Below are 17,341 nucleotides of genomic sequence, written 5' to 3' on the forward strand. Positions count from 1 at the left end.
ACACAAATTTTACAAGTATTTTTAGTTTTAAAGTTATGAAACAAAAATACTTTTATGAGAAAAACTCTTGATTTGGAAATGCACTGTGAATTTTTAATACTTCTGTGTGAAAGGAAAAGCTAAAAGTCACTTTATTCCTGCTTATACTTTGAAATACTCCTTCGAAAGACAGTAATTGAACTCTGCTTTTTCATTCCATTTCAGGTTTTTCTTCTATAATCATGGCGAAACCTTATGAATTTAACTGGCAGAAGCCAGTTCCCTCTTTTATGCAAGATGGAGCTGTGTTTGATAGATATGAAGAGGTAAGAGGCCAGTTGCATTTCATTTGCGATTCTCTTTTAAATATGTAGATGTTACAGAATATTTCATGTTTTGCCTTCATTGTGCACAAATAAACTTTCAAATAACTCCAAAAATGTGTGTGTGGAGGAAATACCAACACACTTTATTGCTGTACAGATTTTTGTTTTTAAAAGAAATAACTTTAAAATATATTTAATCCCTCTGATTTGAAATAAGCCCTGAACAAGAGAAAGGGAGATTTGGATCAAAATATCTCTTAATGTGCATAAAGCTCTCATCTTTGCAGATCCATAAAGCACATTATTGAACAAAGTGCATCCTTCCATTTTTTTGTACATCTGTCAAATGCGGAGGGGACAATATGTCGTCTTTTAATACATAACCTGAGGACCTGCATCTCAAAAAGGAAAATAAAGAGGACACAAAGCATTTATATTCTGATTCAAGTGCATCATTTGAAATCTGGAGTGGTTTTATCTCCTTTAGAAAATCAACCTGTACTCTATCTGAAATAAGATTACTATGATCCTGCTTTCACCTGTGCTTTAATCCAAATCTATTAAAGGAAAGCAAAACAGGGCATTTTACATAGACAGCTGAAATAAAGAGCTGAGACATTAACCTTATACTCAGCATTGATATGCCTGTAAGAATAATTTTATCAGGGTCGATTTTTAACCTTGTTTGGACAGGAAATCTCTAAAAGTTGAAGGTATCTCAGTAAGTACCTTCAGGGATATTAGTGTTTTCCTCTTGAAATCTAAGTAAAAGGTATTTTTTCATCATAAGGACTGCCAAGATAGGGATAGTTGTTTTACCTTGTATTTTCAGTTTTGGGTCAGATAAACTAAGAAGACACTAGTGAACATTGAATTCCTTAGAAAGGGAGTTTGTAAAAGCCGAGTACTGCTCCAGAAACATTAAAAGGCTTTCACTTAAGTAACTAAGTGTATATTTTATCTGCAATTTTACAGGAATCATCAAGGGCTGTAAAAAAAACAGTGACTCAGAAGTTAAAATCTGTAACCTGTAAACAGTGAGCACTTGATGGTGTGGCTGTTTGATATTACCAGATTTATGATATACACAGGCTATTATTTAATTGTGTTGTGGTAGTAACTGGATAGCCTATCCAAGAGAGAGATCATTGTTTTAGGAATCCTGTGCAAACATAGAAAGATCCAATCCCTATGCTATAGGGCTTTCAGTTTTCAAGAAAAATGTTTCAGATCTAGGCTTCTAATTTTCATGGAAACTCTGTGCTTTATTCACCACCCTACCAGGAAGGTCATGTTGGGGAAAAGAGAAATGGTAAGCGAATTAAGGTCATACAGCAGGTCAGTGCAGAACTGGAGCTCAGGAGTCCTGGTACAGGGTCTGGGTGACTGAACAGCACTAGTACAGCGTAAGAGATCTTTTATGCGCCCAAGTTTCATTGAGTGGCTAGAAAAACTGGGTCATTGTCACGTGGAGCAGTGTCTTGATCCATCTCTTGCTGACAGGTGAGTACCTTAACCAGAAGGATTACAAAATTATGGAAACGTGTTTTGAGCCAAGCATTATCAAGTTTAGCTGCTGAAAAGTCTGAGTCTAGAACAGGATTTTCTCAGCAGAAAAGGGAAAAAAAACCCAGATGTGATTAGGAATCTTACTGGTCATGTTGCATCTACATGGCCTGATGGTAGGTGCTTTTTTTTAACCACATAAGATGACAAATTGCAGAAAAAATAATGTGATGAACAGAGTCAAGGCTAGGGTGGAACATCAGTATGAGTGCAGTTTACATAAGCACCTTTGTGGAAACAACACTTTTTGTGTATCAAGAGCTTTTTGATAAATGGGGACACAATAAATTACATAAAACTGCCTGCCTTTTATTGTGTGAGTAATCTTTCTGGGAAACACAAGAGACAGTAATTTTGATTGGTAGCTAACTGCATTTTTATATGAAATGGGACTCCAGGGGTTCTAATAGTAGTAACTCTGAGCTGTCTGGCAACAAGTAGGTTTCATGAGGGATGAGTGCTAGGGTGAAGGCATGAAAGTACAAGTTATGGTAGAGAAAGATGGTCAGAGCAGTGCGTGCTGGAAACTTGCACCTGGTGGTGTTGTCTCAGGCTGAGCTGCAGCAGCTTTATACTTTCTATCTCCGCTCCCCTGCCTGTAAAATTAACATAGTTGTTTGCTACTTGGGTGGAAAACCGCAGTGTGTCAGTCCCTAAAACCTGTAAATCTTGTTTGAGGACCTAAAATGTTGTCCAGAAGTGGTAGACACCATTCAATAATTAATGTGTCCAGGGAAAAGGAGCAATTATCCCAAATAGAATGTATCCCCTTTGGCTGCACACATCTAGGAGAGCTCAAGGACATTACCCAACCATGTATCCAGGAACTTGCTTGCCTTCATGCCTGGTGTCAGGTCAGGATAAGATCTGGCTGGAATGTGACCATTCCTTAGCCCACGCAATGCACTTGTTTCCGTGGCAGAGGCCAAAAAGAAACCCGTGGCTGCCCCATGATGTCCTGTGTTCTGGGTCAGGCTGAGGGCCTGTCTCAGAGTAACCCAGCGAGAGCAAACTATCGGGGATAGACTTACTGACTTAAAAGCATGCTCCACGCATTAAGGGCACTGGAGTCTTCACCTATTTTTGTTACCTAAATTCAAATTGTCTTGTATGCAAGACCCTTTGCTCTGAAAACGGCAGTGTAAATTCATGTGCTTGCTGCCCTTGCTATGTGTACAGGAGAGGACGTGGCATTTCAGACAGGTTTCTCAGTCTTTAATATAGAACAAAGTACCGATCTCTATAACAATAAGCAGTACATTAGCCTGCACACATGCTTGTTGTTTTATTATAAATTAAGGAAGTCAGGAAGTCCTGGACTCTTTTTTTCTTTAAAAAGTGATTGATTCTGCTCAGTGTTATCCTGCATTTTAGCTTAATTTATGATGCGTTAATTGAGGCTAGAGGTGTGTGGAGAAAATTTCTTTTTTAATTCAGCTAATCTGATTTTTTTGCCTGGTCTAGTCTGTTTGGTATGCCACTCTTTCTCTACAAATTTTTCTACAAATCAATATCCTTCAAACTCTACTTGCCAGATACCCTGGCTACAAATTGCTCGCAGCATGCATACTGTCATAGTCTAACAGAAAAGTGCTTCCCAAATTCTGGATGTTAAAATGAAATGTGGTCATTTTGATCCTGAAGGTAGTATTGGCAAATTACATATTTTTAACCTTATGTAATTTGAAGCATTTAATTTTCAGTAATTTTTTCAAGTTCCATTTCATTAAGCTTTTTGATTAGTTAAGAATCACTGCTTTTATTGAACGAAATGAATCTTCATAGTTGCAAAGAAGTAAGAAAATATTAATTAAGTGCATCCTAATGTCTCAAATGGCAGCAAAAAGACAAATAATTGAAAACTATCATTTTTTAAAAGCCTGCCTCCCTCATTTCTCATTGCTTTGGGGATAGCAAATTCTCCAGGAATTCAGGGAAAAATGTAACAATCTTTTGTTTTTGAACAATAAATAAATTTATGACATTTGTCAAACTGGCTAAAATAATGGTCTGTATTTTCTTTTCTATAGGAATCTTTTGTCTTTGAAAGCAACTGTCTCTTCCAAGTGGATGAATTTGGCTTCTTTCTGAGCTGGAAAAGTGAAGGAAAGGTATATTACAATTATGTCAGGAATATAAATTATATACTATTGCACTTGGTTTATATTCTGGCTAGTTTCTAAAAACCTAAAATACTGTGTTAGTTTATTTACAAAACTAGCCTTAGTCCTAGTCTTTCAGAATTGACAGAAGTGAAGTATTTAAGAGGAGGTTAACTGATATAAAAGGGAAATATACTGTTTAGTGTTAATTAACAGTGTTTGCATATAAGATTCATTGTTTATTTTTGCTGCAATTCCGAATGGAGCCCTGTGTCAACAGACCTTTGAATTTGTCCCTTTTTTGCCATTTCAGGAAGGACAGGTATTAGAATGCTCCCTGATCAACAGTGTTCGTTTCGGAGCTGTACCAAAGGTACTCTGTAGTTAGTTTATACTCTTCATTTAAACAAAGAATATTTAAACTGATGGTGAAGTACAGGATGAAGTCAATTTCTTTAAAAAATACGAGCAACACAGCTGTTGTTTCCTGATCACAGTCTAAAATTTGAAGTTTTAAACTCAAGTAATTTGATGTGATTGCAGTGGGAAGGTTCTGTCATCTGGTCTTTCTGATGTAGTACAGTGCTCAGCTTTCAGGACGCAGTGAAAGCTGAACAACAGACATTAAGAGTACGTGTCAGGAGTTTTAAATTATTTTATAGCAATGTATTGTCATACTTGTTTTAGGGATCTGGAATAAAATGATTCGTATTCCAAATTTTGTTCTTATCTGTTTAAAATGCGTTGTATCTTCTTGCTTCATTGATATAAAACATAGGAAGTTTTGTTTGTACTCATCTTTATACAGTTAGATGGTCAGAAAGGGCAGCTGGTCACTGTCTGCCATTTTGAAGAATATCAACAGAAGTATTAGCTAGGAGTTCTGGAGAAACCTAAAACTTTGGAAATATTCTCAGTGGTATTCTTCAGAAGGAATACATAGAATTTTCTGAAGTAAATTGTGGGCCTCCCTCCTCCTGGCCTTCAGTTTAAAAGATTTGTTGTGAAGCAAGATATCTGTTAACACCTCTGCATTTCCACTTCTGTGTGTTAAGTGTTTCTGTGTTAACTGTAGATAACTATCTCTTAGTAGTTCTCTTGGGAATCCATAGACTAAAATCTCTCCCCCATAGAGAAGGGGCATGAGAAGTGGTGTTGCAGACAACCCCATGCTTCATGTGCCGACAACCATACCATGTGCTTCAGACTTCACCTCTGTCTTTACATAGCTCTTTATGCCCATTAAATCTATAGCCCTTGACCCTCAGCGGAGATGCCAGCTTGTACGATGTGTCGTTAAGAAACAGACAGATAGTCACACAGATCATAACTATGGACTTAACTAGATGGAATAATTTACTCGGAGATTAATGCTGTTCCTCTACTTCCAGTCCTTGGAGTGATTAATCTTCCTTTTTTGTGATTAAATATATGTAGTTTCTAATTTAACTTTCTAAAATATATTTAAAATACTTCATTTACTTCTGAATTCTCGCAATCGTGTTCCTAATTGTTAGAATATTTTGGTTTCAGGTTTACGCACAGTAATTCTAAGTGAAAGCACTCATTTAAGATGATTGGCAAAGGTTAATGTATATGAGGATGGAAATGCGTCTTTACCATAGTGCATTGCATAACAAAAGTACTGCAGATATAACAAGTTTGTTTATTCTGTTTAACAGGATCCCAAAATACTAACTGCGCTTGAGGCTGTTGGAAAATCAGAAAATGAGTTGGAAGGACGGATAGTGTGTGTTTGCAGTGGCACAGATCTGGTGAACATCAGCTTCACTTTCATGGTAGCGGAAAACACAGAAATAGCCAAGGTATTTCACAATTAAACAGTGTGTGGGAGTTAAAAAAATAAAAAAAAAAGGGAGAGCTCCTCAGCAGTACTCAATTGTTTTTCCTGAGTAAGCCAGTCTGCTTTGCTGACTGAAATGCCTGTTTTAATGTCTGCTGCCACAGTCTACAAAAGGACAGCAAACCTCCATTTGGAGCATTCTGTAACATGTCTTTGTGCCATGGTGAAAAGAAATAGTTACTTTATCAGCCTCTGCATGCATGGTGATTTATCAAAAGTAGACACTGAGACCATTAAATATAGAACACAGCATTCCCTCAACTGTTTAGTATCTCTGCATGAGGCTTGCACAGCAGACTATGTGATGGTTATGCAGTGGATCTATAACACAGGGGATGCTGAAGTAAAGTGCAATTACTTTCATTTTCCTGGTGGGTGGACCTCAGCCCTCCAAAATTTTGTTCAGTGATAACCTAATTGTATTGTGTGGTTCATATCATTTGAAAAGACAAAAACAAGAAAGAAAATTCTTTACAGTTAAAGGGGGTTCCAGTGTACTCGGGTTCTTTTCTGTTTCCCATTGACATGGAACAGTCTTAAGAAAACAATGGTGCTTTTTACACATCATCTTTCCTGAGAGCTTAAGATTGCAGTTCACAATGGCTCCACCAAGGCCTGGTATTCAATCTATCTGCTGTAAACTGCTCTGAGAAACTTGATCTGGCGTACTGATAGTATGCTACTAGCTTAGAGTCAGATATTAAATGAATTTTAAAAATACACATTTTTGGTTTTCTTTCTGATTGTATGTACTTAGGGTGTATTATAATCCGTTTTGCCTGTGAGATAAGCATTGAATAGTGATCAGTAACACACACCTGCTAAATCCCCTCCTTTAAAACTGAGTATCTATTTGCTGAATGCAGCATCACTAAATGCCTTGGCAGACCTGGTTGATTTTTCATTGCTTTGGATCCATAGCTCTTTAAACACTGGCAGTACCGGGTAAACTCCGTGATAGGAGACATACTTATATAACTTACATGGATACACTAAATTGATTTTACTGTGTATGTTTTCAGGAGGCTTTCAGGGAAATAATCTGCCACAGTTGTATTTTGAAAACATTTAAGAAGCAAAGAAAAGGAGATGCTGGCAGCATTCACTTTTATGCTTAACCCAACAATTTCTCTGATTTATTCTGGGAAGAAAAAAAGTTGTTGGAGTTAAGTTTTTTAGCCACCTTAGATCTCAGTAAACTGTATTAGACTGATTGGTTTGTGAGGAGTATGTTAGCCAGTTACATAGACTGTCAAAACAGGTGAACCAATTATACAGTCTAAAAGATCTACTGCTTCATTAACTGCCAATATGCTTAGCAAAAATGGTATGTAGTACTGCAGTCTGCTTGTAGGTGGGCTCTGTGAGAGGCCCGTAAATGTGAGTGTCCTGCATTTGGGAGTCTTTCCACCAAAATATATATCCAGAACTTACTGACAGTGGTGATCCACCTGGTCTGGTAAATTTGAGACACAAGGGAGAGGGTAAAGTAGATCAATCCAAAACCAATATAGAGCTTCCTAAGTTGCACCTAAAGCTGTGCTTTTGGTAGGGGTATGGTCATATGGGAAGTCACTTGGCCTGTACTGTATTGGCCCTTTATATTTGGTGAATACATCAACTTGCTACTATACTTCTGTGCTAAAATAAAAATTTCTAGGAGTTATCTGCACATAGAGCTTTTCCTGCTTAATTCTTGCTGTTTTGTTCATGAGAAGACATCTTTATGTCATGAGAAGAGTCTTTATGTGGTGTTAAGTAGCTATGCAGCTACTGCCGCAGTTTAAAGTAGGTCTTGATTTAATCCATATTCAATAGTAAGCCCTCCTTGTGAAGTTACAGAGGCAAGAGTTTGGAGAATAAGGGGCAATGATTGTAGCTTAAGCAGCCCAGATGTGTGAGTGATACATCTGTAGTGGTTTCTGCTGTTTGCCCCCACCATTGCCATGAGGAAGGCAAGCATTACTTGCTGTAGATCTTTTGGCCCTTCCTCAGGTAAACCAAGGTCAGGATTGGTCGGCATCTGATTGGGGTACTTCAAAACAAGGGAATTTGGTAACAGATCCAAATACAAAAGCCCAGAACCCTTTGAAACCTTTTTTTTTTTTTTTTTTTTTTATGGTGACAGGAGGAGGTCAAAAAGGTATTCTGCTTCTGTAGGTAATACTTTACAATTGGACAGGAAGTACCTGTTACTCACTGAAGGCTGGATTGTAGATGGGACTGGGTAACTGTGACAAAAAAGAAAATTAATGCAAGTTCCGGGCTTCCTCAGGCTACCCATGTAAGGAGCGGTATCAGCAGGGAGCAGATTCTTCCAGGTGGATAGGACAGGGTGGCGGAGTGTTGGGGCAGTTCCTTAGGGGTGCCCCAACTGGGGCAGGTAAGCATGCGCAGAGATGCTGCCCGCTGTGGGCAGTGGTGAACCTTTCCCTCCAGGCAGAGCTTGTCACAGGCTGTCCGTGTGATCTGTCATCTCTGCGCTGGGACAGCCCCACGTTCCTCTGCCTCTTGTGGTGATGTGCTCAGCAGGTCTGGCCAAGTCATCACTGAGCTCCAAGTATAGCTATTCCAACAACAAGAGTGTGTTTATTATCTCTGTGCTTGTCTCCAAGCTCCAACTCTGGTATTTACATTCTATCTACTTAAATTTTATTGGTGTTTTCAGCTGAAAAATTGGTTTTCATTTCCACTCTTAAAACAAAACAAGCACAAAATAGGGTGTACTCTGTCTCTGATTGCAAGCAGCTGTCATGGTCCACTCCTAAAGCAACTCCACTGTCGTAGTAGAGAGTGACTGTAGAAGGAGGAATTTAAAATCTAATGTTTGGAGTCCTGATTAAATCAGGTTATATAAATTACTGTGAGCTAAAATTAAAATACACGCACACATATTAGAGGTGTGAGCGTATGTGTGTATTTTTCTTTTTTACTTCCCAGATGGACTTTCTGTGACCTAGTAATCTGATAATCTGCTTTCCTCCGTCTAGGACATTTGAAAAGGCCAACGAGTATTTGGGGGTGAATTTCTTTAGTGGAGAAGCAACGTAGGGCTGATGTGAGACCTTAGCACATGGCATGTAGGCTGCCTATCCAAAGTTGGCAGAAGTCCAATTAAGCTGTTGTAGCAACCCAAAATCTGGACTTCTTGTCTCCTTTGCTCATCCACTTTGGCAATGCGTTAAGGAGTTTAACTTAGAAGATTAACCTAAGTCAAGTCAGCTCTTTTTATATTCTTTAATGTTACTGCAAATTTACCAGGGCTAAGTTTGTCCTGACAGTTGTTCTTTCCCAGATCCAGCTGTGTTGTTGGGAAGGACCATCTCTCCAGCTGATAGTTTCTGCCCTTCTGTCAGGAAGTATTGTTCCCACTGCCCTGCTGGCAGAGGACTATATTAATGCTCCTAATCCACTTCAAGGAAGAACCATAGCATTAAGCTCATGTCGCCTATTTAGGGGCGAAGCTCACACTGGTGTTTAAGATAACCTGGCTCTGGGAAGTGCTGACGCACATGATTCTTCTGGCGGTAGGTAGGGTTGGGAACAGCCACAGGGGAGGCAGGGTAGGAAGGAGAGTGGAATAACCTTTTACGCTGGCATAGCTGGATTTGATAGAAAATAGATTTTTTTGTACAGGTCTGTTACTTGCTGAGGCAGTGAATCACACATTGATGGCTAACTTGTGAGGCACCAGAATGAATAGCACATGGAAATGCTTTTTTACTCATATGCTAACAAACAACATAAAGGTAAAATGCAAACTTTATCACACAGCTAATAATGTTATGGTGTTGAAGATGACTGCAGTTGAAAGCATTTCATTTTGATGTTCTTAAGCTTCTCAGCTTTTCAGTTGGAATTGTATTTTTGATTTTTAAATTGATTTCAGTTTGTTTAAAATAATTAAATGGACCACCATGTTTTTGGTAAGATGAAGCAATTCAGGCTGGTCATTGTTCTTGCTGTTCTACTGTATGGTTCTTTTTGACTTACAAAAAAGTTCTGTTTCAGTTGACCCTGACTTTTTTCCGTGAAACAAGCTGTTAATTATTTGCACAAATCATATTTCTGGGATGTCAACTGGAAGGTAACAGAAGATTCCCACAGGAATATCCTACGCATATCACGTTACAGAAGAGTTCTGTTTTCCCATAGCGTTGGTTTGTTTTGATGTTTCGAAGCAAAACTTTCCAAGAAACCTGCAGAACATACTTGAACAGAACTCTAAAAGTCTACTGCTGTTCTCTGTCCCATTATGTTAGTATATGGCTTATATCTCATAGCCTATGTAATAAACATTTCTAAATTATGATAGTCTTAAATACATGACTGCTGCTTACATGTTCAGGTATCCCTGTGCCAAGTATGTAATACCATGTTCTCTAGAGAAATCTTCGTATCCTAGCCAGCCTGTACTTACTCATCTGTGATTTCAAAGTGCTTGCTTTTCTGCTTTTTTTTTTTGTTTTCTTTCTTGGCTTTGCCACTTGGAGTTATCAGTAAATTGAAAACTTCAGACCTGGTTCTCTGTAGCCAGGAGGTTGATTTCACTGTGTAAAGCTCCACTATGTTTGTCTTTGTATCCGAAAGAAGTGAAAACCAGTTTTCCAGCTGCTTTCAGAGTAGACCCCTTCAATGCTGGAAAAGTCATTCTGGGGCATAAAGCTTTGTTTAAGGGTCCGGACACATCAGGCAGTTCCCGGTACAGAGTGTTTGTGCGAGCCTCAGCTTTTCTGATTAAATAATTGAAAGTAGGAAAAGTCCCATTTAGCTTTGTAACAGACTTTTCATAGCAATATGCTGCAAGTCTGTGCTGCAGTTGGTCAGGTAGGGGTTAGGATTTACACCATCCCTAGTCTAGTATCCTTGCTTTTGCTGTCTTATGTTAGAGTTACGGTAATTTTCATAGAACAGAAATTACTTCTGAAACATCTGTGTTGAGAGAAGAGGGACATCTACTGGTCACAGCATCGCTGAGTGAGGGCAAAGTACCAGGGAATCCTGCCCAAGCCATGTGTGTCTTGGTAAGAATTTGGAAACACACTCCTATTCTCTGTGGTTTTCCTGAACCTTCAAGCTATCAAACCCCTGACTCTGACAGCCAGTCACGGGCACTGAATACCAAAATCAGAGGGCAGTGCCTCCTTGATTCCCCAGCGTTCCCGATGCTTGAATTAAGTAGAGATACTGCACTGAAAAAGTGAAGGTAAAATCATCTCAAGAGGTCTGAATAATACTGACCTCATCTATAAATAAGCTTGACCTTGTCTAGAATTTCAGGAGCTGTAGGTTACAGTGATTTTTAGCCTTTCATAATTTTTGCCCTTTTTAATGCTTCTAAATGAAAGGTTGATGCCCTGCCACTGCTGCCTGTGTTTCATCAATGAACCCCAGCTAACACAAGGTCACTAAGTGCCTCAGAAGCATTTGAGTACTACAGCAAAAGCTGAGAGTGCTTTTTCGATCAATTTTTCTTGCACCTCCTCCCTATAAAGATATTTGACAGTGTTGGATCCTGTTAGATAAAAACAACACAGTCTGCTTATTCCAGCCTGCCGTGTGCCTAGATTTTGGCCTCTTGTGTCAGCCTAAGGGTCTGTGTTTAAGCTGTACTTGTCTTTGTTTTTGTTCCTTTTAATGGTTGTTGTTTCTCTAGGATTAGCTAGCAGGGCCTAGATTCCTCTTTTATGTGAAACTGGAATAAATCTTGATATATAGAGAGCCAGTCAGGAGTCACATTGACAGATTAAAGTACTGAGCCATGTTTTGAAAATCGGAAAATATTTAGGACTAACATCAGTAAAAATCAAACGTATACTGTATTTCTATCAAACATATACTACATTTCTATCAAACATATACTGTATTTTTACCAAAACATTTTGTAACTCTACTTTCTGTAAGACCCAAGTGAAGTGTTTCCTATCTACCTTGTTTCAGAATTTCATCTTGCTATAAGATTTTCCTTCTTTGGAGAGGTGGTGATTTGGAAATGCTGAGCATGAAAGAAGGGAACTGAGGATCTTTATCCTTGTTTACTTACACGGGGTTACAGGTCTTTCAGCTTCATCTGTAAAATAAGGAGTGCTGTCATAGCATACAAGCAAGGCTGCTGCTGTATTCTTCGTAGCACGTTAGCTGAGCAGAATCTGAACTCTTCTTTCATCCTTCCCACAAAGTCATCAGGCAAGTGTACATTAAATCTGGGAATGGTTTGTTGTCAGGAAAGCAGTATATTGCCAGCTTGATATTTGTCAGAGTATTCAGGCTTTGGATATTTTGTGAATATCCGTGCACTGGATCACAGTGCCTTAAAAGTGATTATGAAGATAGTTGTTATTTGGAGACTATTCTGGCTCAGAAGGACAAAAAGTTTGAATGTGTTGCACTGAGCCTGTATATTAATCTATGGATGAGGAAATTTTTTCATCTTATGTCATTTTGCTTCTGTATAGTATGTTCACAAGTCAGAAGCATTTTTTTTTTTTCCTCAGCTGTCTTATTGCTAGTTAATTTGGGGCCAGCTGGTAACCATGGGGAATACGTGACGAAAGTCTCTGGAAGCTACTTTAGCCCCACACTGAAGTGCAAGCAGCCAGATGCTGCATTGTAGTGCAGCTGTGTGGTGTGGAACAGATAGGCAAATGTGTCTCTCAAACTGTGATGTGTTGCCCAGGGGACATCATGCCAATGGAAAGATGATTCATAGATGGACAGAGACTCTTAAGTTACTCTCCTGCTTGGTGCCAGCAGAGATGTGATGCTTTTGTGGTTTATCAGTGTTTGGCTGTAGTCCCATGCCCTTTTGGTATTAGGGAATGCAGTTCCTGATTTAGCATCTCTCAGGAAAGGGTAGGCATTATTATTGAAAAAAAATTAGGGAGCCCTCTAAAGCGGGAATCATCAGGACAATTCCTGCAAAGGAATTACTTGGCAAGTGATTAGGGTATTGATTTCTCTGTATACTTGGGTTTGTTTGTAGTAGTGTTCCTTTTTGGCAGCTGTTCTTGATGTACAGAAGTAGCTTCAGAACTGAGTGCTGGGTAACCATACTTTTGAATGTTAGGTTTTGTTATATCTGGTATAGTTGCAGCCCATTGCCTTCAAATCAGAATAGATCTGTGTCTATTTCCTATTGAAATGGTGACGTTGCCAATACTACATGGATCTCATTTTTTAGAAGAAAAAAGTGGGAGCTTTGAAAACTGAAGCTTATTCACAACATGCATTTTGCGTAATTTAGTTTTGCAAGGGTTTTTTTGTTAGAAGTGCATATGCCAGTTTACTTTATGGGTCAGTGTTAGAAGATTGAGTAGCTTTTAAGGGACTGCAGACTAATCCAGATCACACGAGGATAAATTTTTGTATAGCTGTGACAGTGTTAGTGCAACAGTAGTGTTACATTTTATTGTTAAAATGAAACAAAACCAAACCAAAAATAATCATAACTCCAACACTCGCCCCCACTCGTAGATAGTTGATGATAGTTGAATGACGATAGTTGAATTTCAACAGTTCTAGGAGACTGAAATATATGTAAGACTTGCTCAGGCATTTATCCTGAAATTATCACAAGCACCATTCCTATATCATCTTAGGTGAGGGAACATTTGTAGAAAAAGGTAAGTGTTCCGTAAGTCTGCCGATGACTTCCAGTTGTATCAGTTCTAATAAATAATATTATCTCTTCCCGTGAACCTTGCTTTCTTTATATCCCTCGACAGTACATCCATGCCTAATGACTTCTAAGTCATCTTATTCATGCACTTGGGAAAAGAGAAGTGGGAGGGCAGACTATTACTGGTGGGTTGTTTTCAAGCACAAAAACGCATCAGAGAAAGCCCCAAATGCTAGCTTTTCACATAAGTCAGACTTCTATTTTCAACTGATTCTCAGATACATTGCTTATTCTATTTGTATGCATATTTTATGCAGTACTTCTTAAAAAGGATAATATGAAAAGGAATATTTATATATTAATAAATGTCTTAAATGGCTACTTTTCCTAAAGCAAAATATGTTTATAAAGTCTGTTTTTAAGGGAGTCTCATTAACAATTGTTTAAAAAGAAGTTTGTGATGTGCTTGTAATGTGTCAGGAGTACAAGGGTTTGCTTAAGTGTGTTTACCTGATGAATTGACGCCTTAGACCTTGGTTTAGCCCCTAGGGATTTACTGCTTGCAGTTTACAATATGCCATTTTCCAAATGCATTAGTATTCCTCCTATATAAATTATGATTTTTTTATCTGTTCTGCAGATGTACAGCACTCATTCATGAAAAGAAAAATACACTCATCTGCATCTATTTATAATTGTCAAATTCTGGATCCTGCCCAAGTCCATTCAAGCTGCATGCACAGAATTTGGCCGGAAGCAAGAAGCTTCTTTATTTATAACGTTAATGTTAAGCAGTGGACCAAATCCTGTCTCAGTTCCACCAGTGTAAATTATCTGTTGAGTAATCCTAGTATTACAATGGCATAATTGAGTTTGAACTTGGCTTGCAGTGCTGTCATTTTTTTCTTCTCTTCCTATAGCTTTATCTTGCCAGGATTCTTGCTGAAATCGATGAGTGCTGAAATCAGCCTAATCCTTAAGCTTCTTCTATACAGTACTGCAAAGTCTAGGTACAAGCCATAGTAGAAAAATACGTCCATAAAAAGGAATTACATAAGTAAGTGCTGTAATGCTGCTCTTGGCTGAAAGTCATCCCAATGCTTACTGGAATGTTTTGCTTTTTAAGGATGAAAGCCAGAAAGCAAGCGGGACTTGAATATGTAACAGGGTGTTAGACGAAGTCAGTGTCACAGAACAATTGTTGTCCCTCCCTGTGGTTTCCTCTAGCTTATTAATATTTTGTTTCATTCCTTTTCTAAAACTGGCCCAGTTAAGTCATCATATATTGTATAATGTTGCTTATTAATAGCTAATATTGCCAGCCTCAACTGAAAGGGAGGCATATGTTTATACAGGCTATAAATAGAAGGCTTAAGAAATCCATCAATGGACCGCTTGCCTTTGCTGGCAATAAACTGTTTTAATAGCACCACTGATGCTACATGGACTACTTGGAAGAATGGAAAGCACAATCACTTTGTTTAGTGAAGGATGAAATAGTAATGGGTAAAACATGGCTGGACTTTTCTGTGGTGTTATAGGCTGTGAAGTGGGCAGGTTTTTTTGATGAACTCAAGTTATTAACATTATCCATACCTGCAATGAAGAAGAGCCTTCCCTCAAGATAAACTTTCCTACTTTTTCCCTCTTCAGTCGTCCTAATTTGGTGTTTCTGTATTTTCATGTTTTTCAGCAATGGGTAGAGGGGCTTGGATCCATCATACATAACTTTAGAGCTAACAATGTCAGCCCAATGACATGTCTCAAGAAACAGTAAGTTACTTTCTTCCCCTTTGGCCTTTGTTTTTCTGTCCTTGTATTTTCCTTCTTGAAATTAAAAAAAAAAAAAGTTTTGTTTTTCATAGTTCAACATTTGCAATCACAAAACAGGGTAATAAAGACAATGGTGTTAAATTAGTTTAGGGTTTATCTTTCATTGTGACCAGAGGAGGTCTCAAGTCTGTCTGACACCTGCCTGGAAGAAATTATAAAAGAATTTATAAATGTTCATTTGATTTATTGATATTTTATGTTTTAATTATTTTCTGGTTTGTTCTTTCATTTATGCATATGCAAACAAAACCCCATGAGTCAGTCTTGTTGTCACACTCATGTTAACTGATATACTGATTCTTTTGGGGTGCTTTTTGCCTTTACGGTTAAAGAACTGCTCTGCCTCAAGCACTAAAAGTTTACAGAAAACTGTTTTTATTACAGAACAATTATTTGCTTGTACTTGGTTCACAGACATGGCAATAAGCTTTATTGAAATATAAGTATCTAGATCCCAATTTTAGTAAATAGTATTTTTAAAATATTTCATTCTTAATTTCAGCTGGATGAAGCTGGCCTTTCTAACAAACACAAATGGGAAAATTCCAGTTAGGAGGTAAGCACAATTGGGAATTCAAGTTTTTATCAAGTAGTGGTTGTATAATGTTAATAAAAATATGTGGCTTATTAATGAAATATAATATCAATTTTATTACTAATAATTATGTAAAAATAAGTACAGAACTAGACATACTGAGCTAAGTTCCATACTTCCTTGGTAAGCTAGGCGGGACTTCTTCTCAGACTAGTAATTTTTTTTCTTAGTACATTGTGATGAAGATATGAGGGCTTGTAGTTGTTTTCAAAGTCACTTAGAGCAAAGAGCATCAGTTTTCTCAGCCTAAAACTCCTCAGACTCTGGAATGGTTTCTTTCAGTTGTAAAAGTTCATAAAATACTTACCAAAAGAATGATAAAAACTTGCAAGCCAGTTAAGTAGAGGACAAAAAGGTACATTTTAAAATGTAGTTCCTTGTAAAAGAAACAGATATAGCTCTGCCACAAACACTTTTGCTTTTATAGGAACCCCCAAGGTAATACTTGGTTTTATCCATGTGGTAAATGAATTGTTGGGTTAGTTGTTGTCAGTAACAGAAAAAATAGAACAGTGTATTTCTTTCTGTACAGCTATTAACTATTACAAGTTACTGATTTTCAGTCCGCTCTGGCTATGCAGTAATTCTTCCCCCTCCTGCTCTAGAAATTAAGTCTTGCTGACACGTTTTGCTTCTTTCCTCTTCATAAGTATGTGAAAACCACTCTTTTGGGGTATGCTGTTTTTTCATAAATAGAAACTCACAGAACGGAGCAAGAAAGAGGTCTTTGCAAGATAAGCCTCACAGAACTTTTTTTTTGAAGGTAGAGAGGATTTTGCATCTATAGAATCTGCAAAAAGACAAAGGGCCTGCCGTGCTGCCTTCCAGGTTTCTTTAGTTTCATGACTCAAGTGACACCTTGACAGTGTTAAGGCTGCTTCAGTGTACTAATCTTTCAACTTTCACATTACCAAGCCCCTGCTTGTTGCTCAAACTTGAACTAAACTGCTATGAGGCACCTTCTGTGCAGAGGTCCCATGAGGAATATCAACTTAAGGGTAAAGATGAGGGTATACTCCAGAGGCAAATTCATTTTCAAGACTGTAGAGCTTTATGCCTGTGTTTAAACATAGAGCTTTATTCCTCAGTATGAATTCATAGTGCATTAGATTGTCTGAAACTGTTTCTGCCTTGAAATATTCTACCTTGCATTTAGTGAGGCATAAATTCTCCCCATTGTACTACAGCACACTGATTTGCGTATGCAGACAAGCCTGCATATTGCTGAAGAGAGTCAAGTCCACTGGTTCCAGTGTATTAAATCTTCCTGCTGGATCTGCAGTTTTGATTTTGGAGGACTTAAGTGGTCTCTTAAGGTTGAATAATTTTTCTTCAAAATGTTTCCAGTTCCGAGAGTTTGTTTTTTCAAAATTGCACTATTTCCAGGTTGACATAAATTGGTCTCTAGCAGCTTAATTTATTGCAAAAGTAGTTTGCAGTATAAATTTGTAAGGGATC

The 17,341-nt window shown here is 38.0% G+C and overlaps 1 protein-coding gene across 4 annotated transcripts in view; it reads left to right on the forward strand.

The window, feature by feature from the left end:
• Nucleotides 1-210: 210 nt before the first annotated feature.
• The window catches only part of PLCB4 (phospholipase C, beta 4), a 95,449-nt gene continuing 78,318 nt past the window's right edge, over nt 211-17,341 (forward strand). For all 4 annotated transcript variants that reach the window (XM_009886032.1, XM_009886031.1, XM_009886033.1 and 1 more), the window contains exons 1-6: nt 211-305; nt 3,902-3,982; nt 4,287-4,346; nt 5,656-5,799; nt 15,149-15,228; nt 15,791-15,844. In XM_009886032.1, the coding sequence (XP_009884334.1) occupies nt 222-305; nt 3,902-3,982; nt 4,287-4,346; nt 5,656-5,799; nt 15,149-15,228; nt 15,791-15,844 (503 nt within the window). In that variant the 5' untranslated portion in view covers nt 211-221. The remainder of the gene's footprint in view (nt 306-3,901; nt 3,983-4,286; nt 4,347-5,655; nt 5,800-15,148; nt 15,229-15,790; nt 15,845-17,341) is intronic.

The sequence above is a fragment of the Charadrius vociferus genome, unplaced genomic scaffold (assembly GCF_000708025.1).
Source record: "Charadrius vociferus isolate BGI_N301 unplaced genomic scaffold, ASM70802v2 scaffold455, whole genome shotgun sequence".
NCBI classification, from domain to species: Eukaryota; Metazoa; Chordata; class Aves; order Charadriiformes; family Charadriidae; genus Charadrius; species Charadrius vociferus.